The following is a 22,814-nucleotide window of genomic DNA, read 5'->3' as shown; positions in this document are numbered from 1 at the left end:
GTTGGATTTTGTGGAAAGGCAGAAGATTGACGAGGAGAAAAATCCTTAGTTGCGATGGTTTTGTTTGGGCAGGAAGAGCCACAGGGAAGCGCAAACTAGGGGGGGTGTGCCAGAAGGGAAAGAAGGTAAAAGCTGTCTGTCGTGTTGGAAAGGGAGGGGGAAGCAAGAGGTTGGGAGTTTGGGGTTTTGGTTAGTCCAAGGCGACCGCAGGGCAGGCCGTTCCTTTTATGGCTAGCCGGGCGATTTGATCGATTTTACAGCTTCGTTTTATTTTTTTATTTTGCCTGTGCGGGAAGAGCAAGATAGGCCCCGGCTCAGTAGTGCACCACATCTGGTTGGCCTGTGGGCTTGTGCGGGAGTGCAGCTTCCCTTCCTCTGACTCGCTGCTGCTTTCTTTTGGGGACATGCACAGGGCAGATGCAGGGAAATTGGCCCCTGTTATGGCCCGACGGATTTTATTGAATTTATCGCCCTCGCAGCCTGGCGCTATCCGTTTTCTCCTGTCTTTCTTTTCCGCACTAAGTGGGGGCCGTGCTCTCAGGCCGGAGGGAGGGTGGAGCTCGGAAATGTGGGCTGTTGAATTGGAGGAAACAGAGGGGTGCTGAGCCCGCTAAGAAAGCGCTATGGAGTACTACGGATGGCGTACATAAGCCGAACGGTTGTCCTGGTAAGGGAAAGGTATCTATATCTATCTACATCTGGCCGTGGCCATTAAAGAAGACGGGCGCGGCTACTGTGTGCTGGTGCATGCCACCGGTGTAGTCTGTGTCACGGGCAGCGCACCCGTGAACTCGTATCGCCTCGTAGACCGTGCTCCGTATTTGGGCCATACACACAGCCCGGAGCGTCTTACGAGCACAGCGGGACCGATTTTTTCCGATGCCCGCCTCAGGAGGAGACTCGCCGGACTCGTGTCCGCTTCGAGACGTGAGCAAACGCCCAGAGGATGAAACAAGCCGGGGGACAGCTGTCGGCATGCAGTCCACAGGAGCGTGAGGTCACACTGCGTACACCGCAGAACGCCACTTACAATGCACTATGTACGAGGTGCGTCTGCCTGTGCCTTGCGAGGAGTGGAACAAAGACCATCCATCAGCCTGGGTGCCTTCGCGTGGCGCGGATGGTCGGGGCCCAGTAGTAAGAGTGGGCCTGGACGCGTACATAGTAGGAAGTACGGAGTGCGGGATAGTAAGACAGTCGTGACAGCACAACGAGAGCGAGGTGTGAGTCGGCGACTTGTCGAGCATAAACGATGCACATGCAACTACGAGTAGCATCCGGCCGTCGAATATGCATGTAAGCAGGAGCAGGGGCAGGTCATGTGCAGCCCAGTAAGCCGGCAGATAACGTCCGGTCCCATTTACGACTGTCAATGGCATTACAAGTTTGAAGATCCTCCAAATTATAGTGCGCCACCGGACAAGCATCGTTACGTAATACATTCAGTACTCCGTACTCCGTACATACGGAGCATTCATGCATGACTGTAAGTCACGGGATTGCATAGATTAGATAATCACAATAGCATTATCCTCGGATTATACTCCGTACTCAAATCACAAAACTCCGCTCAAAGAGTCACAAATGAACGATCAGAAACTTGATATTTAGACGCCATACATCAACACTGCACGACCTCAGAGAACAAGAGGTCCCACTAAAACAGAATAAATACAGAATTGACATGAACATGCAAGACTACAGGCACACGCTGTGAGTGTACGCCTGGTCATAGCACCGCATTAAGCGTTCTTGCCCTTTGTCTTCTTGCCTATTCGCATTGTGTTAGCTGGATGAGACGATGATGGGGATGGTAGGGTTCACAAACCTGCGTGGTGCGGCTCACGGGCCTCGACCTCAACATCACGGGCATTGGCCTTGTGCGTCGTCTTCTTTCCGGCGTGGTGGGGCTCACGGGTCTCCAGCGATTCCTCATCGCGAGCGTTGGCTTTGTGCGTCGTCTTCTTGCCGGCGTGGTGAGGCTCACGGGCCTCGATCTCAACGTCACGGGCATTGGCCTTGTGCGTCGTCTTCTTGCCAGCGTGGTGGGGGTCGCGAGCCTCAACCTCGAAATCACGAGCATTGGCCTTGTGCGTCGTCTTCTTGCCGGCATGATGAGGCTCGCGATCCTCTAGGATCACCTCACGGGCGTTCTTGTCGGCCTTGTCGGCCTTGTCGGCCTTCTCAGTGGCATTGGCGTGCTTCGTCTTCTTGCCAGCGTGGTGCGGCTCACGAGTCTCCAGCTGCTCCTCTCGGGCCTCGAGCTCCTCATCCCCAGTCTCCAAGTCCTCTTCGAGAGCCTCAAGCTCCTCCTCATCACGAGCATTAGCCTTGTGCGTCGTTTTCTTGCCGGCATGGTGAGGCTCGCGATCCTCCAGGATCACCTCACGGGCGTTCTTGTCGGCCTTGTCAGCTTTCTCAGCTTTCTCAGTGGCATTGGCGTGCTTCGTCTTCTTGCCAGCGTGGTGCGGCTCACGAGTCACGAGCTCCTCATCCCAGGTCTCCAAGTCCTCCTCACGAGCCTCGAGCTCTTCCTCATCACGAGCATTAGCCTTATGTGTGGTCTTCTTGCCGGCATGGTGAGGCTCTCGTCTGTCGAGGCCCATCATTGTCGGTGCACCCAGGGCTGGACCCGCAATCGCGAGCAGCGACGCAACATGGCGGGCCGAAAGAGCACCTGTAGAAGGCTGGTAAGCTGCCACAGCTGAAGAAGCAGCCAGGCCACCAAGGGCCAGCTGAACAAATGAAGGGCTGTGCATTTTGTATGTTGTGGGAGTTGACCTTCTTAGAAAGGAGGGTGAGCAGGTTTCAAAGGTATGAGCAAGTTAACAGAAAATTGCTGGCCTGCAGCTAAATGGTTGAATATGCACTTTGCAGGGAAGAAAGTTGCAAAAAAGCGAGATATAGAGAAGGGAAAACTGAGAGGACTTCGACCGGGAAGATACCTGACTGATGAAGAAGAGAACGAAGAAGAGGATGCAGAGAATGAAGAAGGAAAATGGTAAATTTGGAATGGCTGATACTTGTATATTATATACACCGAGCCAGCAGACAGAGAAGTCGGGGCGGCCAGCAGAGTACACAGCCAGTGACGACCATGTCGTCAACCCCCAACTACCAATGGCACTGACCGGCAACCAACATGACTACCGAGGTGTATGGGGAGGGTGAGGGGGCAGGGAAAGACAGGATCCGGAGCTGTAAGCTTGTGCAGGCGAGACGTGTCTCAAGATGGGAATTGGCCAAAAACAGGGTGCTTTGATTTTTCCCCTCATCTTTCTGAGTCCTTCCTGTCAAACCTTGTTTTGTCTGGCGCTGCAACTCTGCCTTATCTGGGGGGCGCAGGGAAGAGGGGCGGTGACAGGGAAAGAAGGATAGGGAAACAGGGGCCAGATGCCATCCAGTAGTTATTTCCTCCCCAGCCCGGAATGTTTGGCTTTTTTTTAGATTGCCGCCCATGCTATCGGATCTTACTCCAAGCCAGGGGCGTTTTCATCTGGAAAGGGGCCGGCTCTCTTGACTGTTTGGCACCAAGCAAAAGGGGCAAAGCTCCAGGGGTACACTTTGAGCTCTTGACGTATAGAGCCAGCACAGGGAGCGCCGAAGCCGGATTGTGCATCATAGGTAAGACACAAGCAAACGGCGGTCTCGAGGTTGTCATGCTTCAAGGTATGGCTGTCGATTGTTGGCATCGACACGAAGCTGCATTAAGAAGCATGGGTTGACAACGGCTATGAATTCTACAAATCCGCAAAAACCTCCGAAGCAGCAGCTTGCGGCAGAGGGTCCTGAAAAATTGGGACGGAGCCACAGCACTGACTTGTAAGAGGTTGTGATGAAGATAAGCCAGTGTGAAAAGACGATATATAACTAGTCGAAATTGGGGATTCCCATGGCTACGCGATGCGCATTTTGAAACGACGCTAGTCCCCGCAGGTAGGAGCTATGTGACTAATCCAACTGAAACGGAGAGAAAGCTTAGCCTCGCGACAAGACCGGCTGCATCAGCATGTCCACATGGGTTTCAGGTGAGGTGGACCGCCAAGGGTCCAATTGGCAGCTCTCTGGAAGAGGGAAGCGCTGTCAATGACGAGTTCCACACAGATGCAACCTTGGCGGTCGGATAAAACCGTACTCCTTAGGGATGCAAATACGAGGGCATCCGTGTTTTGGCACCTCCATAGTACGGAGTACATGGTAGCAGTTAAGTCTGGGCCAGGTACTGCTGTTATACGTGCTACTTGGTACTCCGCATTCATGATTTGCCCCGTAGTCACTACTATGTGTACGGAGTATACAACCTTAATCCCATAGTTCGCCATGCCTAATCTGTCTCGTAGTCTGTGGTATCCAGAGCACAAACATCAAACGTTTCGTCTGCGCTTGAGCCTTCTTGATCTCGGCGGAAACGATTGGGCCTGCTGTTGATGCCCTCTTGGCTGCCGTTTACATCTGCCGCTCCGGTTTCCACTATTTCTGTCTCTCCAGCTTACCCTCGTAACCCGTAATTGATTTTGCGAGCCCCCCCTTCTGTTCGTCTTTTCTTTCCTATGGAAGAGTTACCCACCACTGTATGATTTACCTGCCTCTTGTCCGTTGTTCGTCTTTTCCTTCCTGCTTCTTTTTCTACCCACTGGCTTTACCTTCTCTTCTTCACCTCACTTCCCATCCCTAATTCTCACCAGTTCGTTCTGCAGGGGTGTTTTTCTGGTCTCGTAGAGCGAGACCATTTGTTTGATTGTCTTGTCTTGCATGCCTTTCACTCGACGACGTGCTGTGCACCGTGTGTCCATTCTCCCTTCTTTGCTATTCACCTAATCGATTTTTAGCTTATATCCCGTATCTTTTCCTCCCATTATGCCTAAGCTTTACCACTCAGTCCCTCTCGATGAGGAGAAGGATGGAGCATCATTCAGCCGTACATTAAGCAGCGACTCAGACTGGGATGGCGTCATTCCTAAAGCCCGCCGTCAACTTAGCAGCCACTGGTCTTGGCTGATCCATGCCGTGCTGCTCACCGTCTCCGGCACACTCTTCGCCGTCTCTTTCTGCGCACGCACTGCAAAGCCAGACGATACCTTGTACACAAAACTGTACTCGTCGTACTGTGAGCTCATTCCGCCCATCTGCGGTACACAATTTCTGTGAAATCTGCCTCTAATATTCTGCTCTCACAGCCCCCGCCGCGAATGTGGTCAAGTATGAGACTACCCGGTTCACCAACCTGACACCCGTCGTGGAAGGCCCTTTTGTAGGCTACGGGCCTGAAGTTGACCTGGCATGGGATTATATTGCAAATGACAGTACGTATTGCCCAAACAATAAAGCTAATCTGGGTGAGGGGTGGACCAAGCGTATGTATGCCGAACAATTACTAACCAATGGAATGAAACAGTCGGTGATACGATGATCTCGGAGAAAGAGCTCGACGACCTCGGACTTCCACGAAACTCGCTAAAGATCGCCCACCCAAAGACCGGAGAGGTCGGCTACCGGGCCGCACTGGAAGTCTTTCACCAGCTCCACTGTCTAAACCTGGTTCGGCAGGCTGTGTACAAGGATTACTATAAGGAGCACGGAGGTGACGTTGGCGAGGCGGAGAGCAAAGAGGACCTGATGGGACATGTCGGTAAGCAGATCAGAGGCCGACGAAGCCGAAAACGGTCCTCTTCTAAGAAAGAGTCCGCGCTAACAGAAAGTCCAGACCATTGCATTGAGACGCTGCGGACAAATCTCATGTGCCAGAGCGACATTGGCGTCTTCACCTTCAAGCTGTTCCCCGAGTACGGCTTTCCTGATGACGACTACTGGCCCGACTTCAACACTCTGCATACGTGTCGTAACTTCGAAGCCATCCGCACGTGGGCCGTGGATCATACTGTGTCTTGGGACCACAATGTTTGAGGCAGAGGGCCGTTGGCGGGAAATAACAAGCCGTTTTTTTTCATAGCATTTTTCCCAATATTATCTTACATATATCTAACTTGGAGCCTTAATAATACGTTTCGTTGAACGGCTAGATTTCTCCTTTTGCGCATATATTCGTTTTCGCTTCTGATAATTGCATTTTTGAACACTAATACGAGTACGAGTACGCGACCCACTCAACAATATGACGGAACACGCCATTTCCTACAGCCAAATCTCTGGCCTCCCTGTTCGGGATCTCAGAGATCCGGCAGTGGTGCCTACCACTTGCTGGGCAGCAGCGCCGCTGGTCGCCGATCGTCCTTCCAGTTCTTAAGCCGAACGATGACAGCAGAAAACAGGTGAGGATTCGGGGTGTCTGCTGATTTTACTGGAACCTCCCTTCCGTCTGGTGAAGCTGTGTTATAGTGGGTAGGCGTTTTAAACTTCATATATAGAGTGTCTGCCACAAACAAGCAATTGCTTCTTCAGTTCTTCACTCCATTGGCCTTCTGCCTCGCGACAATCCTAGGGGTTCTTCTCGCTGCTTTACGCAAACAACAGTGCTGCCAAGGCCTGTTGCTTCTCCGCTCCCAATTGAACAAAACCCCCTGAAGCCAATTCGCATGCGCGCTAAGACAGCATCAACGCGGGTAGTTGGGTTAAATCCGAAAGCGATCGCAAAAAAAGTATAGAAGGGGCTTCTTCGACACGGCAGTGCGCCAATCTCCCTCGACCCTCTATTTACATACCCTCCTCCGCCTTTCGGCTTCTACATTCTTTTTCCCTCTCTTGTCCTTCTCTCCCCCCTCTCCCCCCCATTCGCTTTCCTCTCCCGCCCTCCCCAGCATCTTGGGCACTATTGCGTTGCCAATTCGTCTTTTACGAGCCAAGTCGCTCTAATTGGCTGCAACCCCTGATTTCCCCGTCTTGCCAATCCGGCCATATTCGATCTCCAAGACTGCCGTCATGGATATCGCACTTGAGATCATGGACACGTACGGGTTCGACTATGTCTACTCTACGCTGCTTCCCGCGCCGTCTGCTCCGTACAACCTAGCGAGCAGTGATTTTGGCGGCAATGCCACCGCTCTCTCGTCCTGGACCTACAAGCCGACGTCTTTCCTATTCACACTGGAGCCGAGCAAGTATGCCTACATGAGCGCCTGGAACCGCGACAACATGCTTCGGCAGTACATTTCTCTGTTCTTGATAACCTGGTGAGTCTTGTCTGTACTGGTCGCGTTTCCTACTTCCTCCGACCAGTGCCTGTCGGCTAATCAATATTATTCACGCAGGATCTTTGGACTATTTACTTACTTCCTCTTCTCGACTCTCTCTTACGTTGTCATCTTCGATAAGAAAACGGCCGAACACCCTAAGTACCTGAAGAACCAGGTGTGGCTGGAGATCAAGCAGGCCAGCACGGCTATGCCCGTCATGGCGCTGCTCACTGCGCCTTTTTTCCTCGCCGAGGTCCGCGGCTACGGCAAGCTGTATGAACATACCTCTGACGGCCCTGGCCGGTGGTACGACATTGCGCAGATGCCCTTCTTCCTCTTCTTCACCGACATGTTCGTCTACATGATTCACCGCGGGCTCCACCATCCCGCTATCTACAAGAACCTGCACAAGCCGCACCACAAGTGGATCATGCCCACACCCTTTGCCTCGTACGCTTTCCACCCCGTCGACGGCTGGATGCAGAGCCTGCCCTACCACATCTACCCCATGATCCTGCCGCTGCAGAAGTGGGCGTACCTGGCTCTGTTCATCATCATCAACTTTTGGACTATCATGATCCACGACGGCGAGTTCGTCTCGGACAACCCAATTATCAACGGTGCAGCCTGCCACAGTGTTCATCACTATGCGTTCAACTACAACTACGGGCAGTACTTTACCCTGTGGGACCGCATCGGCGGCAGCTACCGTTGCCCCGATAAAGCCGTCTTTGACAAGAAGGCCAAGATGAGCAAGGAGACGTGGAAGCAGCAGGTCGACGTCATGGAGGATATCATCAAGGAGGTTGAGGGCGAAGACGACCGCATTTACGACCCGGTCGTCGTGGAGTCCAAAAAGAGCCGGTGAGAGGTGACATTCAGGTTCTCGTGGGACACCCTTTTTCGCCCTCGACAACTTGACTTTCCGGGCTTTCTCCCCCTCATAGGGTCGAAAGAGGCTCGGATCTTTTCTAGTCACCTCTCGTCGACCTTGTTTCTATCCTGCCGCCAATTCATACTGAGAGGGTGGGCTTGGCGCGCCTTATATAAGTCCCACGAAGGTTACTAGTGTGACAGCCAGAATGTCCTGTATATACACGCTCTGTCTTTCTATTACCATTTTTAATACTGTCATGATAATCCTTATCTGGGGGAAGGCGTTTAACTGGGCAAAGCAGGCTATCATTTACACTATGGAAGACTCCTACTGGCGACAGGACCCTTTTTGAGCAAGGCTACTATTGCTGGTTTGAAAAATATTCTTTCCTCTGCAGATAGCGAGGCCTTTGGCCTCGAATGGCCTATATATTAATACAGTTAAATCATGTGCAAGTACTCCGTAGAAGCTCTAATGTAACTGTGGCATGTATGATATTATTCGAAATCAATAAGAAAGGATATAGACAAGCCCACACAGCAAGTATAATATGTGGGATACCCTCTTGCAATAAAAGGGCTGAGAAAAAAAAGGGTCACAACTGACTGTTTGCCCCACCCCAATTTGCGATGCACTTATGGGTTCCCTCCCTTGTAACACGCGCACTTCTCTCAACGCCAAGCAGAGACAAATGAGAGCAGCACCGGGTCAGCGCTATGTGTGACAAAAGAAACAAAATCGCAAGGAGTGTATGACGCCGTATTTTCGTCCCCTTAATGGACTGGAAAAAATGTGCCTTCGGCTTCAGGAAAAGCTGACAAACTTGGGATCCTGCGGCCGTCCATCCGCCCCAATACCGTTTGCGCGGAACAACTGCTCCATGTAGACCTTGCGCGCCTCGTCAAATGGCAACCGCCGCTTCTTCATAATGGCCAGAATCGCGGCCTTGCTAGCATCGTCCAACCCGGCGCGGCTGTCACCTCCCTCTACGTTGCCGGAGAGGTCAAAGGTGCTGCTAGACAGGCCGGCTTCGACGTCGCCTTCGAAAGTGGTCGGTAGGCGTGAATAGGGCGAGAAGGAGAAGACGGAGCGAAGCGACTGGAACCCGTGAACCAGCAGCTCAGTCCAGCGCGCGCGCGTCCAGTAAAGGATGGAGCCGACGATGAGGGTGAAGCCAATGAGGCTGTAGAGGAACAACGCCATGTTGAGTATTGAATGGAGCTGACAAAAGAAAGAAGATGCGACACTTGAATTTCAAGTGGTTGTCAACGTTGCTGAGAATCGTCAAACAGGTTCAGGTTTGGCAGGATTATTCGGAAGGATCGGCAGAACTGTTGGTATAGATGGCCTTCGTGTCGAGATGATGATCTCGTGGGCTTACTTTAGTCCATCTGGGTTCGCGTTATCGGATGCGTCCCCTTTTCGTCTCAGGCGATTCGAGGTGCGACAACAGAAATCCCGTTCTTGGAGATGATGCTGACGACGACCTGCCGGGTCCTTATTAGTCGCATTATGCATGGCGTGGTTGATTCGCATGCGTACGGCACTCCGTAAAATGCGAATGCCCGATCCGGCCGATTGCTGACTCATGCGTACTAATAGGGAAGTGGGCCATTGCAATAAAGCGGGCAGCCAGAATGGTATGTATATAGAGTGTGAAAGCTAGAGCGAAAAGAATAAGCCCTGAAGTGGATAACTGACGGCCCACAAAGAGAAAAATCGTGATAAGCAAAAGTGAGAATTAAATAAAATTACGATTTTGACTCTGCGATTCAACACACTTGTCAACGACATTCCCGTACCCGATCACCGTCCCCCGACGCCTTAATTTTCAGTTCAAAATGTCTTTCCCCAACGTTTCGGCCGACCTGGTCTGGGAGATTGTCCGTATGTGCTTGCTGAGGGTCGAGTTTCCGTTCAAATCTATATTCTAAACCTCATTGTCTGTCCAGGTCCCCAGAACGCTTTCCTCGTCAAGCGGATCACTGGCGGCGGTGCCCACTTCTCCCGGGACCCCCTCAACCTCACGAACGAGCACAGCCGGAAGGTATGTTCAGGAACGGCTTATTTTGCGAGAGGGAACAGAGTCTAACGAATGGTGCCTTGCAGTATGCCGGTTTCGTGAACGACAAGGTACGATAACTCTGATTTTCTGATGAAGGGGGGCGAAAGCTATGAATTTTCGAAACAGACCAGCCTTTTTATATACAGGCTGGCACGAAGCGATGTGTTTGGGGTGAATGCTTGGAAACTCGACGAAAGACATGCCGCATCGCAAAAGACAGACACCGATCAGATCACGCACACTGTGTTCGAAGACTAACATGAGGAATCCAGGCTGTTGGTGTTATTGCCGGTGCTGAGGGTGGCGTCCAGGTCATCACAAAGACCAAGGCCCAGAACAAGCCGGCCAAGTCGCAGGTCGTCTCCGTCCAGGGTGCCAACAAGTCGGCAAGAAAGTAAGTGCAGACAATGCCAGCTCTGCAGGACAATTAGAAGAGGAAAGAAACAACGGATCGAGGGATCTAACATGGCCGAACAGGACCTATCGGTCGATTGCCGGCGCCGTTGCCAAGTCGGGCTACCGTGCCGACCTGCGTGCCGCTGCCATTGCCCGTGCCAGCGCCATTCTCCGGGCACAGCGCCCAGTGAAGGCCGACTACGAGGTCAAGCTGCGGGGTACCAAGGCGCGGAAGGCTGCCGAGTCTTCTTAGACAATTCTGATTTGTTCTGTATCAGGTCCAGGACCGGGATCAGGAGGAAGCATGGGTGGCTTGGTTCGGAAGAAACGTCCATCTTCCGGTCCGGCATAGTCCGAAAAGGAGATCTGGAATTACGGAGTAAAATCACAGCCAAAAAAATTGGAAATTTTAAAACTACATGCAGCCTTCAGGAAAGGTTGATGGGATGGGAGTCCACACCGAACGGGTTTCGGCTAAGGCATGTGACTACGATGTGGAACACTAGGACGTCCCGTAAGAAAATAGACGAATAGAGGCACGGCAACAGCCTCGCCGGCCATCTTCAGCTCGACCTTCCGATCAGTGCCGACTCTACCGAGGATACACAGACACGAGAGTCGCCGGACGTCCACAATACAAGCAGATCGTTCCCAACGAAATAGAAGCTAAAGTTGATGCCATGCCCGGAAATAGGATAGGCAATAAACAGGGTGTTTCTCCGAGTAAAAGTAAGTAGGAAGTGGCTCATTGCAGTCGTTGTGAATGCCACATGACGAGAACGGCTATTATGTAGAAGACTCTCGCTCAGAGCACGGGATAATAGTGTGCATTGCATATTCACGTGCCATTCGGAGGCCCGTGTCAGCTAGAACAGCACGTTCTGGCTCAGCTGTAGCCTAGAAGGAGCGCCTGGTAGGCGCGTTGTATACCGCAATAGCGCAGGACGATCTCCCCGTAGTTCCTTGCATGAGTTTCCCGGTGCTGGTGCCGAGACGTTGGAAAGAGGGGCTAGAGGAAAACACGGGTTGCCCAGTTTGGCAACGCAGAAGGAGCTACGGCGCAGATACAGCAAACGAGCAAACCCCGCTAATATAGCCGAGTTATCTTTGTGCTGGAGCATTTTTGGTATATTAGAGCTCTCTGCTTCTGCTCTCCTCTCCTTCCCCGCCTCTCCTCCTTCCACCAACCTTTTTGATCGGCATCTTTTTTAACATTAACACCAGGTAGTCCAACTTTTATCCCGTTTCCCTGACCGTCCTGATCAGGCCATCATAGTAGCTTGTCCTCCAGCTCACAGCAGGGTCCCATAGCTCTTTGCCCCTCCCCCGCAATTTCTCTCCCCGCAAATACTTTCGCCCATAATGGTCAAGGCCGGTACGTGCAAAGCATGACGATGATGCTGTCCCAGGCGGTGCCGTCGAGTTCAATTGGATCTATCTTTGATCAGCGGAGATTTTGACAGAAAGCTGACCTCTTGCGCAGTCGTTGCTGGTGCCGCTGGTGGCATTGGACAGGTTCGTATCAGGCTGGCATCGCTCAAAGCCCGAAAGTTACGACTAGATACTGACGGGAATTTCCTCTGCTACAGCCGCTATCGCTGCTCTTGAAGCTGTGTCCGCTTGTTGACGAGCTCGCTCTCTACGATGTTGTCAACACGCCAGGTGTTGCTGCCGATCTGTCGCACATTTCGTCCAACGCGGTAAGCTCTTCCTCGGTCCATGTCTGGTGTTGAGATTGTTTCCGACTTGCTAATGCGGTATTGTGACAATACAGAAAGTGACGGGCTACCTTCCCGCCAACGACGGTGTCCGTGCCGCCTTCAAGGATGCTGACATCATTGTCATCCCGGCCGGCATTCCCCGTAAGAAGCATCGCCCGCCCTGACCCTCCTGGACCTGAGAGGTGCTGTTTGGCTGCTAACGACATTTTCAATATAGGCAAGCCGGGCATGTCCCGTGATGACCTGTTCAACATCAATGCTGGCATCGTCAAGGGCCTCATTGAGGTCGCCGCCGATGTTGCGCCGAAGGCGTTTATCCTCGTTATCTCCAACCCCGTCAATTCGACCGTGGTCATCTCTGCCGAGGTGCTCAAGGCCAAGGGCGTCTTCAACCCCCAGCGTCTCTTCGGTGTCACTACACTCGACATTGTCCGCGCTGAGACCTTTGTTGCCGAGATTGCCGGAAAGTCCAACCCCCAGGAGCTGACGGTGCCTGTCGTCGGCGGCCACTCTGGCGAGACCATTGTGCCACTTTTCAGCCAGGTTCAGCCTGCTGTCACGATCCCGGATGACAAGTACGATGCTCTTGTCAACCGTGTCCAGTTCGGTGGCGACGAGGTTGTCAAGGCCAAGGATGGTGCTGGCTCTGCCACCCTCAGCATGGCCTACGCCGGTTACCGGTACGTCGAACCGCAGACAGCATTGTGAGCCGCACCGCTTACTGACGTGATACAGCTTTGCCGAGAAGGTCCTCAAGGCCCAGAAGGGTGCTAAGGGCCTCGTCGAGCCTTCCTACGTGTACCTTCCCGGCATCCCGGGCGGTGCCGAGATCGCAAAGAAGACCGGCACCGACTTCTTCTCCGTTCCCATCGAGCTTGGGGTATGAGTCCTCGAAATTACATGATCTCGTAGCGCTGATCGCTTTGCTGACCCTGCTTCTAGCCCAACGGTGCCGAGAAGGCTATTGACCCCCTTGCCAGCATTACTGAGAAGGAGAAGAAGCTGCTGGAGACGGCAATTATCGGTCTCAAGGACAACATCGGAAAGGGTGTCAAGTTTGTCCAGACGCCCGCGCAAAAGTGATGACCCCCTCTTTCTTTTCCCTTTGCACAGCCCCTTGCCCAATCTACACACCGCCAATCCATCATGCAGCCCAATGCATGCATGGAAGGCCAAAAAAGAAAGGCATTATAAGGGCAACCCCCAGAGGGAGGCTGGCCGGTTAGGCTATGATTTCTGGGCCCAAGTAGGGAGATGAACTCGGCTGGGCTGATAGATGCACAAAATATAACGAGACCAACAAGCCCAACAAGACCAACATAACCAATCTATGAAACCACGTTGCTGATCTGTTTTTCTTTCTGTCATTCTTTGGCTCGTTTAGGCTGTAAATGGACTACAGCGGAAGCACAGAGCCAGTCTGTGCATCATCGACGACCGACAAGCGAAAAGGACGGGCGGAGTGAGTGGTCGGAAAAGAGGGGAGGGAAGGGGGAGAGGAGGATGGGCCAAGCAGGGCAGTACGACAACCTAACGACGATACCCCGCATACGCTCCATTTGCCAGATCGGGGAAAGGGAAACAAGGTTCGGCAATGCAGCGAGTCAGCTTTCGGGCATATCGACTTGTCTGAGATCTGTTCGACAGCGGGGAGAGGTCGGAAAGCTGTGAATTGTTCGGGGAAGCACTTGTTTTGGCACGAGCGGCTTCCTTTTGTATTGGATTTGGAAGTTTTCGACAGGTGTTATTGCTGTTTTGAATAAGCTAAAACATAGCCCAGCTAACTGTCGGGGTGCAAAATACGAAGCAAACGTCCGTAATGGGAAGAGATTAGAATGCATGAGCGATGTTAGTACCAATGGCCGGACAGATCTGATATGAATTCTCAAATGTTCTGGGCGGTAAGGGTGAAAGGGATGGAAACGTGAAAGCATGCATAAAACATGTGTATATTATGTAGGGCTAGATCTCTTCATCCTCCATAGAGGCATTGAATACAATTACTCTAAAAAAGGGCAGTGAAGACAATAGGACAGTACAAATTAAAGAAGACAATGCGTTCACTAGTCGGACATAAAGCAACAAGCCTCTCAAAGCAAGACCTGGCTGTGACCGACAGAAGGTTACCCGGGGTTCCTATGTGGCTATTAAGGTTTTAGTTCACCAGTCGCATACGTTTTGCTGCGACAGTAGTCCGTAGGGCGCTGCATTGCGATCCGGTGTCCGTTTTCAATAGCACAACCAGGATCCCGTCTCTGGCATTCCTATGCTGTGTAGGGCCGCGTACAAATAATGGCCGTCCCAGCCTTGTCAGCATGCGACAAGCCGAGGCACAGTATTGAGCTGATGGTCATGTAATAGACAATGTTGGTATATAGAATGAGAGACAACATACATAATCTAGGTTGTTTTTGTTAAACTAACACACGCTGCAAAGTTTGTAAAAGGGCTACACAGTGGTAAAGCACCAAGTCCCTAGATTTGTTTTGCAGTACAGAGCTTTGCGAGATGCTCTAAGAGCTAGATTCAGAGGACAAAGGAAATGCGGCTTTCCCAGGTCCCGTCTAGAGGATATCCCTTGGGAAACTCCAAGCTCCCATTGTTCCTGCCATCCCCAGCTCTGGCTCGCTTCCCCAGTCACGCCTTCCCGAGTTGTGCAAGGAAGCAGCCAGGGCAGGCGCGACCCCTACAACTGATATATGAGAGATGCACCCTTATTCACAACGCCCCATACGCCGATTTGTCTGTCCAAAGCAGGTTGGCCACGTGGGCCTGCTGGTTCTCATTCCCTTTCCGTTTCGTACCATTAGCCTCATACTCCATCATACCTTTGTAGGCACTGTTTTGATCTGGAAGATGGCCCCTGGGAGCTCGTTGCTCTCGGCCTGTACAGTGGCGGTGATGCCTAGCGCCGCCAGAGCGCCGCGCACGATCCCACAGGGAAACCAGAGGAACTGTGATGTGTCAGCACATGAGTTTATAGGGGCTGAGAGCGGGTCCCTGTCATACCGGTTGTGCCTTGACGACGGCCTGTCCGCCAGTCTCCGTGCTCATCCGCTGAAACGGCCGGAAGGCGTTGTCGGTCAGGACATAGACTCCCTATGTGGCGAGCGGCTGTCAGCACCAACACGAGCAGATTGTGTTGGAGAAGGGAGAACAGGAGGGGAGCAATACCCTGTGGTTTGTCTTGAGGTTGTCCACTTGTTTGCGGAAGACAAGGGTCCAGAGATCCTTGCAGAGAAACTTGATGACATCCAGGGTGTCGTGAAATGGCGGGCGTTCGCGCGAGAACCTGGACGTCGGGCGGAAGAACGTGTCAGATTCGTCTCTCCTCGCTCCCGCTCTCCGGCTTACCGTTCGACCAGTCCCTGGCCTACGCGATAGCCCAGCATGTCTAGCCGGAACGACACCGCGTCCTGTTCCTCGTCGTCGTCGAGCACCCGACGGGAGCCGGCACCGCTCAGTGAGCCGGAGCCGGCAGTGCGGCCGGCCTCGCTCAGACTGGCGCCGCCAGCAGCAGCAGCAGCCGTGGACGAGCCCCTGGCAGCGCTGACTGAAGCCGCCATCGAGCCTCTTGGTGGCGGTCCTGCACCCGGAATGCCGGCGACGGCGGCGGCCACGGCCAGCGAGCGGGCTTGCGCGTCTGCCTGCAGCTCGTTGGTGACCCGGTAGGCCATGGGGACGAGCTCGATGAAGAGAAAGTCCAGACAGGCTGAGCTGAGGAACGTCGCCGACGGATCGGACGCGTTGTAGGGCGGCATGATGGTGTCAAACGACATGGTGGCGGCGGGTGCAGAGCAGACGACGGTGGGAGGAAAAGGGCTGTCGGCTCGTGGGAAAGGCGGGAAGTGCGCCCTCTCTCTCTTCGTTTTCCGCCTGTCTCGGCTCTCCTTTCTAGATGCGCCCTTCTTTCCTCACAAAAGAAACAGGCTGTCCGCACTCGCTGCAGCTCTGGCTCTCACTCCTGCTTTGTCGAGAGACCGAATGGGATTCCTAAAGCCGCGCTTCGGCCTTCAAATTGCTGGGCAGACGTCGTACTCTGGAGATACTCAGTCCCCTTCTCAAGTGCGGTAACTATGCGATGCTGATTATGGGGCTTGCGTACTCCGTACTTAGCGGGGTTTCCATCGCTTTGTAGCGCCCCGTTAAAGAAATGTACTCCGTAGTCTAATGCGCTATCGGCTACGCAGTATTACGGGGTAGTATGGCCACTATGTATTGATGTATTGTCCCTAGTTATACCCAGGCCGGTTTCCGACCAGATTTCCTTCTTTGCCGCCTTTCCTCTTTGTTTCCATCTCCAAACTCCAGGAAGACTGCACCCTGTCCGACGGCCGCGGCAGAGAAATTGTGTTTGAGAGTTATATAAACAAGACAAAAGGGGGAATATGTAAAAATCACGATGCATGCTTTGGTACTTTACAAACGGAGAGAAAAATGTAGAAACCCTGAAAAGAACCCTTTTCCGTGTCCTTCTTGTCGATAAATGCAATCCCTGGCGCTGAAACCTCAAAGCCGTCCCAAATTCAAAGCTCGATATCCTATAAAGTCGAGTAAGGGATAGGCGAAAACCCGCTGCTGGCAATGTGTTGCCGCTTCACTGGCGGTAGATGGGCGTCTTCGTCATCATCGCTGAGCGTCAGGTCGATCACCTCGCGTTGTCGCTTGCTGCCGGCATGGACCGGTGTGGCCGTCGCGTCCCTGTAAGCGACCACCGAAGCCGTGCTAGCCCGGCCCATGCTCTCGCGCACTTCGCTGGCGCTCAGGCCGCTGAACGGGAAGATCGACTCGTCTTCGTCAAGCAAGCTGGTGGCAGCCTCCTTTGGCGTGGATGGTGCATTGCCGTTCTTGGGTTTTTCGGCGTGCCATGTTCCGTCCGGATCGATGGTGACCTGGTCTTGGTCACTCGGCGTTTTGGCCAGTATTTCCTTGACGTATCTAACGGCTGTCAGCTTCTGGTGCGTTATCTTCCCGAACAGATGTGACATACTCGTCCACCGCCAGGGTATCAAAGGAGGCGGTGCGGCTGCACACGGGACACAGCCATTGAGGTCCCTGCTCTTGCAGTTGTAGGTAGGACGTGGCATCGAAGCACTGTATGTGCTTGCAGGTCATTGACCGGATCGGCAGCGACAGGCGCATGTATGTCAACGGACACTTCAGAGAGAGGACCTGTGACGTGGCGACAACATCGGGGTCCTGCGCCTGCCTTGTCACTGTGCGGCTGTCAGCAAGGAACAAAGAGCTGCCATGGGAGGTAGGCCCACCTTCTCGAATGACCGAGTCTTTGGTGATGCGTCTCCGCTCAATCACGCGCGTGAGCTCCGAGGCCGTGTGCGCCTTGCAAATATACAGTGCAAGGTAGAATCGCTGTGCGAAGAGAGTGTCTGCTGTGAGCATCGATTTTGGGCAGCGCTGTGGAGGCGAGGAGTCTGCTTACCTTGGCGGTCAGGGCGTATGTAAAGTCGAGCGTGTTGTTGTAGTTGGACGGCTTCAGGCGCAAAAGGCTGGTGATATCGACAGGCCGTGTTGAGCCAGGCTTGTTCTTGAGTCCCCGGAGGTTTGCCTTGACCTCGCCGCCATTGACCTTGATTTCGCATTGGTAAGGAAAGGCGATCTCCTGGACGCCAACGTTGCTGGCCGCACAAAAGATCATCACGCGCAGCGACTGGTCTACCAGACAGCGCTGCAGTGCGGGATACGACGAGACCCGGATCTGGACGGGGACACTGTTCCTATGTTGTGCCATGGCTGGAGGCCGTTAGCGACGACGATGCGACGGCATATGCGCCCAGGGCTTTTCGGACGCGAACGCACCTTCGCATGGCCGGACGTCGCCTAGTTGGGTGTCGATCTCGTAGAACGGGCTTGGCTTGAACTGCAGGCCTGCGCATTACGGTTAGCCAGGCCGGACTCGCGTGACAAGGGATGCATGCCGCTCACCGAGAAGGCCATTCGGCGGCAGTCGTTGGCCAAGCTCGCCACCATAACCAGCGCTTCCGCCATAGCCGCCACTCCGGTGTAGGACATTGCCGTTGGTCGTGCTGTTGCCGCTGTAGGGAGACGACATGCCGGAGGGGAGATACGACGGTGACGACGGTAGCGAGGAGGCAAAGTTGGGCACGCGATAATTGACCGAGGAGCTCCCGCGGCCAAATGCCAATATGCTCGACTGGATGTCGACGAATTTCTGGGGGTTCGGATCCTGGAAGGCCGCGTCGATCACTGTAGACGGAAGAGGACATCAGCTTGGAGCGGGTACGTTTGGGCGAGAGAGCCCGGATGGCGCGACGTGGACTGATCACGTACAGTTAACGATTCTCTTCTGCAGGTCGGCCTTATTGCCCGACTTGGCCAGGTGGTTGGCCACGCAGATCTGGACAAGGTCTCTGTTCTTGAGCGACTGGATTGTGCTGACCAGCTTGTCGATGTCTTCTTGGGCCGCCATTGTGATGAAGGAGATGAGCGCCGGCTGGGGGGCCGGGGGCAGGGACAAAGGAGGAGGAGAGAGAGAAGAGAAGCGGGACCGGCTCGACAAGGGTTGGCGGAATGAAGGATGGGGGGAGAGGGGGGGGGAGTGTGTGTGGGTTGCGGGCTTGGTGAAGACAAGAGAGGGGGGGCGGACAGGGCGGGCATACGCTCTGCTCACAGCGCGCTGAGTGGGCTGTCCAGGATCGGGCAGGCAGGCGGGCACTATCTGGCAGGCGCTTCGGCGTCGGGCAGCCTTGTTGTGGGGACGAGGGTGAATATCAAGTGAGAACGTTCGTCAGCTTGTAAATTCGGCAGGCTGTGGTTCGTGCGAGAACGGGTTGGCGAGAGAAGGCGGTCAAGTGCGGCAGAACAGGACGAGCCGGGGTTTGGTACGATAGTCGAAACAGCGGCAGAAAAGTCTCGATAAGAGGCTAAGAAAAAAAGAAGAGGCGATTTTCAGTGAAGACGAAGACAGCACACAACATATACAACAAATACAGAAAAGCACACACACAAACACACACACTCTCTCTCTTCCAGCCGATCGCAGCCATGGCCAAGAGTGCACGTGCGAGCTCGCGCAAGTTGAACAACCAGAAGCTCAAGAAGAATGTGTTTGGGCCCGTCGAAGCAGCCCGGACGGAACGGCTGTCGGCCAAGCTGATGGAGCTGGTGGCCCAGCAGCTGCCGGTCGCCAAGGAGGTCGAGGGGGCCAAGGAGGCAGGCGCCGTGGAGGCTGTGGCTGATTCGACGCCGAGCGCCCAGCTGCGCGACGAGAACACCGAAGGTATGGATATGAACGGACCGCTGCAGCGATCGGCTTCGTGCCTGGCTAACGAGGCTGCAGCCATGGACGTCGACTCGGCCGCCGCCCGCGGAACCGGTGCGGGGACGAAGCGCATCGTCAAGCGCAAGGTCAAGAAGGGCTCAATCGTCTTCCGCCGATACAAGGACCGGTCCTCGAGCAGGCGGAAGTGAATGTGGGCCTGGCAGGGGGCGGAGGATGCGGGCACCGGCACAGCCGAGACCTCGTCTCTGACGACCTCTGAAAACCTATTCAGTAGAGATAGCCTACAATGCAACGACGTTACGACCTTGGGCATGTTTTCGAGTTTTTATTTTATTTTATTTTTTCTGTAAGGCTGTTCCCCGTAGGCGGTGCTGTCAGCTGCTGTATTACAGGGCTATTAGCGCCGGACGCAACGCGCTCCAATGACAGAAGGCGCTGTGGGGCCGAGCCTGGAAAGCTCAACTGTGGCCGTACCAACAAGACAGTAAGCAACGGCCAGGTCGCATCGCACCATCTGCTTCTTGGCATCCATTCCTTTGGCAGCAGCATCTGCACGCCGCGCTCTCCTCTACTGCCACGATGGTCGCGCAGCCGGCCGCACGCACGCCTCCCTTGGCGGTCCTGCTTCTGGTCGTGGCCAATGCTCTTATCCCGCTCTCGCTGGCCGTTCTTTTGGCCAGGGCTTCTTCCCGTACAAGCCGCTGCTGCCGGGCCTGGCTGAGTATGCCGACCTGGGCTATGGCCCGCCGGCGCCGGCGCCGTTTGACCGTGTCATCTTCATGGTGGTCGACGCCCTGCGGAGGTGAGCGCGATGGACGATGGACGATGGTATGGTGACGACGTGGGCTTGTTTGCTGACGGACCAGTGATTTTGTCTATGCGCCGAACAGCGGGTTTGCCTATACGCAGTCGTGAGCAGCTTCTCGTGTCCTTCCCTCCGGCCAAGCTGACCGTCTAGACTCATCCGCAGCGGCGAGGCCGTCCCGTTCACGGCCCTTGCCAGCTCGCCGACGGTGACGATGCCGCGGCTCAAGGCGCTCACGACCGGCTCCACGCCGTCGTTCCTGGACGTGGTGCTCAACGTGGACGAGGGCGACCGGTCGTCGTCGCTGGCGTCGCAAGACACATGGTTGGCACAGATGCGGGCGCGTCAGCCGGACCAGAAGCTGCTGCTCTATGGCGACGACACCTGGCTCAAGCTCTTCCCCGACACCTTTGACCGGGCTGACGGGACGACGAGCTTCTTCGTGTCCGATTTCACCGACGTCGACCGTAACGTCACGCGTCACGTTGCCGGCGAGCTGGCTGCGGCCGACTGGAGCGTACTCGTGCTGCACTATCTCGGCCTCGACCACATCGGCCACAAGGGTGGTCCGCACAGCCCGCACATGACTGCCAAGCAGCGTGAGATGGACGACGTCGTGCGCCTCGTCTGTGACGCCCTCGCCTCTGAGCCGCACCTGGCCAAGACCCTTCTCGTGCTCGCCGGTGATCACGGGATGAACGAGGCCGGAAACCATGGCGCCTCGTCAGCCGGCGAGACGTCCCCGGCCCTGCTCTTTGTGGCCCCTCGGCTGCGCGTCCTGGCTGGTGACAACGACGGCCGCCCTGCTCGCACGAGTCCTCTGGCCGACCGTGACGACTTCCACTTCTACCAGACCGTCGACCAGGCTGATCTGGCCCCGACCCTGGCTGCCCTGCTGGGCTTTCCTGCTCCCCGGAACAGCCTCGGCACGCTCATCCCGGACTTTTTGCCGCTGTGGCCGCAGCGTCGCGACCGCGCCCATCTTCTGCTGCAGAACGCCCACCAGATGCTGGCCGTGCTGACGGCCGCCTTTGGGCCGACGCCCTTTGAGCGCCGCGACGACGCCACAGATTTCCGCGACTGTGCCGATCCGCGATCGGATGACATCACCAGACTCGGCTGCTCGTGGCAGGATATCGTGCGCCATTCTCCCGGTCCCGAGGGCGATCTGGACGGCGAGTGGACGGCGCAGACGATCGGCTGGCTCCGGCTGGCTCAGTCCACCATGAGCGGCATGGCTAGCGACTATGACCTGGTCAAGCTGGGGCTTGGGCTCGCGGCTGCAACGGCCAGCGTCGTCTTGGCCGTCGGATCGTCGGTCCTGCTCGGGTCTGGTCGTGGTGGCATCGCGGCCGTCGGTCCGCTTGTGGCTGTCGGGGTCGCCTACGGAGTGATGATGTTTGCCAGCAGCTATGGGTCGAGGAGGAGCATCACTTCTGGTACTGGACAGTGACGGCATGGGTGGCGACCGTGGGACTGCGCAAGCTGGCTGCCAATCAGAAAGATGTGCTGCCGCCTGTCGTGGCCGTGGTGGGAGCCCTGACGGCATTTCGGCTGGTGCGGGCTTGGAACCAGACGGGCCAGAAGTTTGCCGGCGCGCCAGACGTGGCCAAGACGTTTTTGCAGCCGCAGCCGCAGCTGTTGTGGGCTCTTGTCGGCGCTACATATGTGCTGATCGGCTGGCGGCTGGCTGGTAGTCTGTGTTCGTCGCGATCGCAGGCCGTGGTGGTCATGCCGGCTGTCGTCCTGCTGGTGGCCCTGGCCTTTTCATTCAAGCTGGCCTTTGCGCTCGAGGACTCGCCCGAGCTCGTCGGCGACGCCGTCCGGCCGCTGGCCGACCTGTTTCGCAGCACCAGCACGGTCGTCAATGCTTCTCTGGTGACGCGTGCACGCATCGTCTTTGTCGGCTTATCCATAGCCACGTCCGTGGTCGTTGTTGCTGGCCGTCAGGCTGCCATTGCTGCCGGCCTTCTGCACGTCTACTCGCTGCTGGCCGTCACGCAGTCGCGGCCCGTCAACGTGCCGCTCTTTCTGCTATTTGACGTCGTCTTTCGCTTTCTGGCTCGCCAGCAGGCTGAACTCGCACCGGCTGAGCTCACCACGGCCTCGCTGCTGCTGCAGACTGCCTCCTTCTTCGCCCTCGGCGGCACCAACGCCATCTCCAGCGTTGACCTGTCGTCTGCCTACAACGGCATCACTACCTTTTCCGCTCCGGCTGTCGGCCTGCTCATCTTTGTCAGCAATTGGGCCGCCCCCATCTATTGGGCTCTGGCTGCCGTCGTCCTGCTTCTGCAGCAACAAAAACAGAGCCCTGCCCTGCTCTGGATCCGCCACGTCGCCCTGCTGACCGTCTTTGCCGCCGGCAGCACGGCTGCTGTCATGGCCGCCTGCGCTGCCATGCGCACACACTTGTTCGTCTGGACCGTCTTCTCGCCAAAGTTCCTCTACTGCACGGCCTGGAGCCTGGGCATGCACTTGGGCGTCAACGTCGCTCTCGGCGGGCTGCTGTACGGACTGGGGAGGTGATGGACTGGGTGGTGTACGAAGATGAATGTATGA

General features: G+C 55.2%; 10 protein-coding genes across 10 annotated transcripts; 5 read left to right on the top strand and 5 right to left on the bottom strand.

Moving 5' to 3' along the window:
• Nucleotides 1–692: 692 nt before the first annotated feature.
• CMQ_7595 (uncharacterized protein) lies at nt 693–977 on the bottom strand (the record flags this gene model as incomplete). Its single annotated transcript, XM_014314600.1, has 1 exon — nt 693–977. The coding sequence occupies one exon, from the start codon at nt 975–977 to the stop codon at nt 693–695; it is 285 nt and encodes a 94-aa protein (XP_014170075.1).
• A 765-nt stretch (nt 978–1,742) lies between these two features.
• Nucleotides 1,743–2,759, bottom strand: CMQ_7487 (spore germination protein; the record flags this gene model as incomplete). Its single annotated transcript, XM_014314492.1, has 2 exons — nt 1,743–1,771; nt 1,829–2,759. 2 exons carry the CDS (start codon nt 2,757–2,759, stop codon nt 1,743–1,745), a joined length of 960 nt encoding a protein of 319 aa, XP_014169967.1.
• Nucleotides 2,760–4,857: 2,098 nt separating this feature from the next.
• CMQ_7323 (uncharacterized protein) lies at nt 4,858–5,904 on the top strand (the record flags this gene model as incomplete). The annotated part of the gene is made up of 4 exons (XM_014314328.1): nt 4,858–5,107; nt 5,178–5,303; nt 5,396–5,629; nt 5,705–5,904. The coding sequence occupies 4 exons, from the start codon at nt 4,858–4,860 to the stop codon at nt 5,902–5,904; spliced, it is 810 nt and encodes a 269-aa protein (XP_014169803.1).
• A 972-nt stretch (nt 5,905–6,876) lies between these two features.
• Nucleotides 6,877–7,998, top strand: CMQ_7747 (c-5 sterol desaturase; the record flags this gene model as incomplete). The annotated part of the gene is made up of 2 exons (XM_014314752.1): nt 6,877–7,127; nt 7,206–7,998. 2 exons carry the CDS (start codon nt 6,877–6,879, stop codon nt 7,996–7,998), a joined length of 1,044 nt encoding a protein of 347 aa, XP_014170227.1.
• An 813-nt stretch (nt 7,999–8,811) lies between these two features.
• CMQ_7569 (protein precursor) lies at nt 8,812–9,210 on the bottom strand (the record flags this gene model as incomplete). Its single annotated transcript, XM_014314574.1, has 1 exon — nt 8,812–9,210. One exon carries the CDS (start codon nt 9,208–9,210, stop codon nt 8,812–8,814), a length of 399 nt encoding a protein of 132 aa, XP_014170049.1.
• A 638-nt stretch (nt 9,211–9,848) lies between these two features.
• Nucleotides 9,849–10,721, top strand: CMQ_7652 (60S ribosomal protein l28; the record flags this gene model as incomplete). Its single annotated transcript, XM_014314657.1, has 5 exons — nt 9,849–9,894; nt 9,960–10,054; nt 10,117–10,140; nt 10,345–10,466; nt 10,550–10,721. 5 exons carry the CDS (start codon nt 9,849–9,851, stop codon nt 10,719–10,721), a joined length of 459 nt encoding a protein of 152 aa, XP_014170132.1.
• Nucleotides 10,722–11,830: 1,109 nt separating this feature from the next.
• On the top strand, nt 11,831–13,272 carry CMQ_7061 (lactate/malate dehydrogenase; the record flags this gene model as incomplete). Its single annotated transcript, XM_014314066.1, has 7 exons — nt 11,831–11,843; nt 11,952–11,983; nt 12,058–12,168; nt 12,243–12,330; nt 12,407–12,869; nt 12,925–13,069; nt 13,132–13,272. 7 exons carry the CDS (start codon nt 11,831–11,833, stop codon nt 13,270–13,272), a joined length of 993 nt encoding a protein of 330 aa, XP_014169541.1.
• Nucleotides 13,273–15,011: 1,739 nt separating this feature from the next.
• Nucleotides 15,012–15,968, bottom strand: CMQ_7344 (bet3 family protein; the record flags this gene model as incomplete). Its single annotated transcript, XM_014314349.1, has 4 exons — nt 15,012–15,143; nt 15,199–15,288; nt 15,364–15,481; nt 15,544–15,968. The coding sequence occupies 4 exons, from the start codon at nt 15,966–15,968 to the stop codon at nt 15,012–15,014; spliced, it is 765 nt and encodes a 254-aa protein (XP_014169824.1).
• Nucleotides 15,969–16,730: 762 nt separating this feature from the next.
• On the bottom strand, nt 16,731–18,637 carry CMQ_7290 (sumo ligase; the record flags this gene model as incomplete). Its single annotated transcript, XM_014314295.1, has 7 exons — nt 16,731–17,127; nt 17,180–17,405; nt 17,457–17,559; nt 17,630–17,940; nt 18,007–18,075; nt 18,133–18,414; nt 18,499–18,637. 7 exons carry the CDS (start codon nt 18,635–18,637, stop codon nt 16,731–16,733), a joined length of 1,527 nt encoding a protein of 508 aa, XP_014169770.1.
• A 575-nt stretch (nt 18,638–19,212) lies between these two features.
• CMQ_7447 (GPI ethanolamine phosphate transferase) lies at nt 19,213–22,781 on the top strand (the record flags this gene model as incomplete). The annotated part of the gene is made up of 4 exons (XM_014314452.1): nt 19,213–19,616; nt 19,950–20,252; nt 20,421–21,613; nt 21,706–22,781. 4 exons carry the CDS (start codon nt 19,213–19,215, stop codon nt 22,779–22,781), a joined length of 2,976 nt encoding a protein of 991 aa, XP_014169927.1.
• Between the last annotated feature and the right edge of the window lie 33 nt (nt 22,782–22,814).

This window comes from Grosmannia clavigera, assembly GCF_000143105.1.
Source record: "Grosmannia clavigera kw1407 unplaced genomic scaffold GCSC_173, whole genome shotgun sequence".
NCBI lineage: Eukaryota > Fungi > Ascomycota > Sordariomycetes > Ophiostomatales > Ophiostomataceae > Leptographium > Leptographium clavigerum.
The sequence above is the reverse complement of the archived record's forward strand: the minus strand, read 5'-3'. Positions and strand labels throughout refer to the sequence as shown.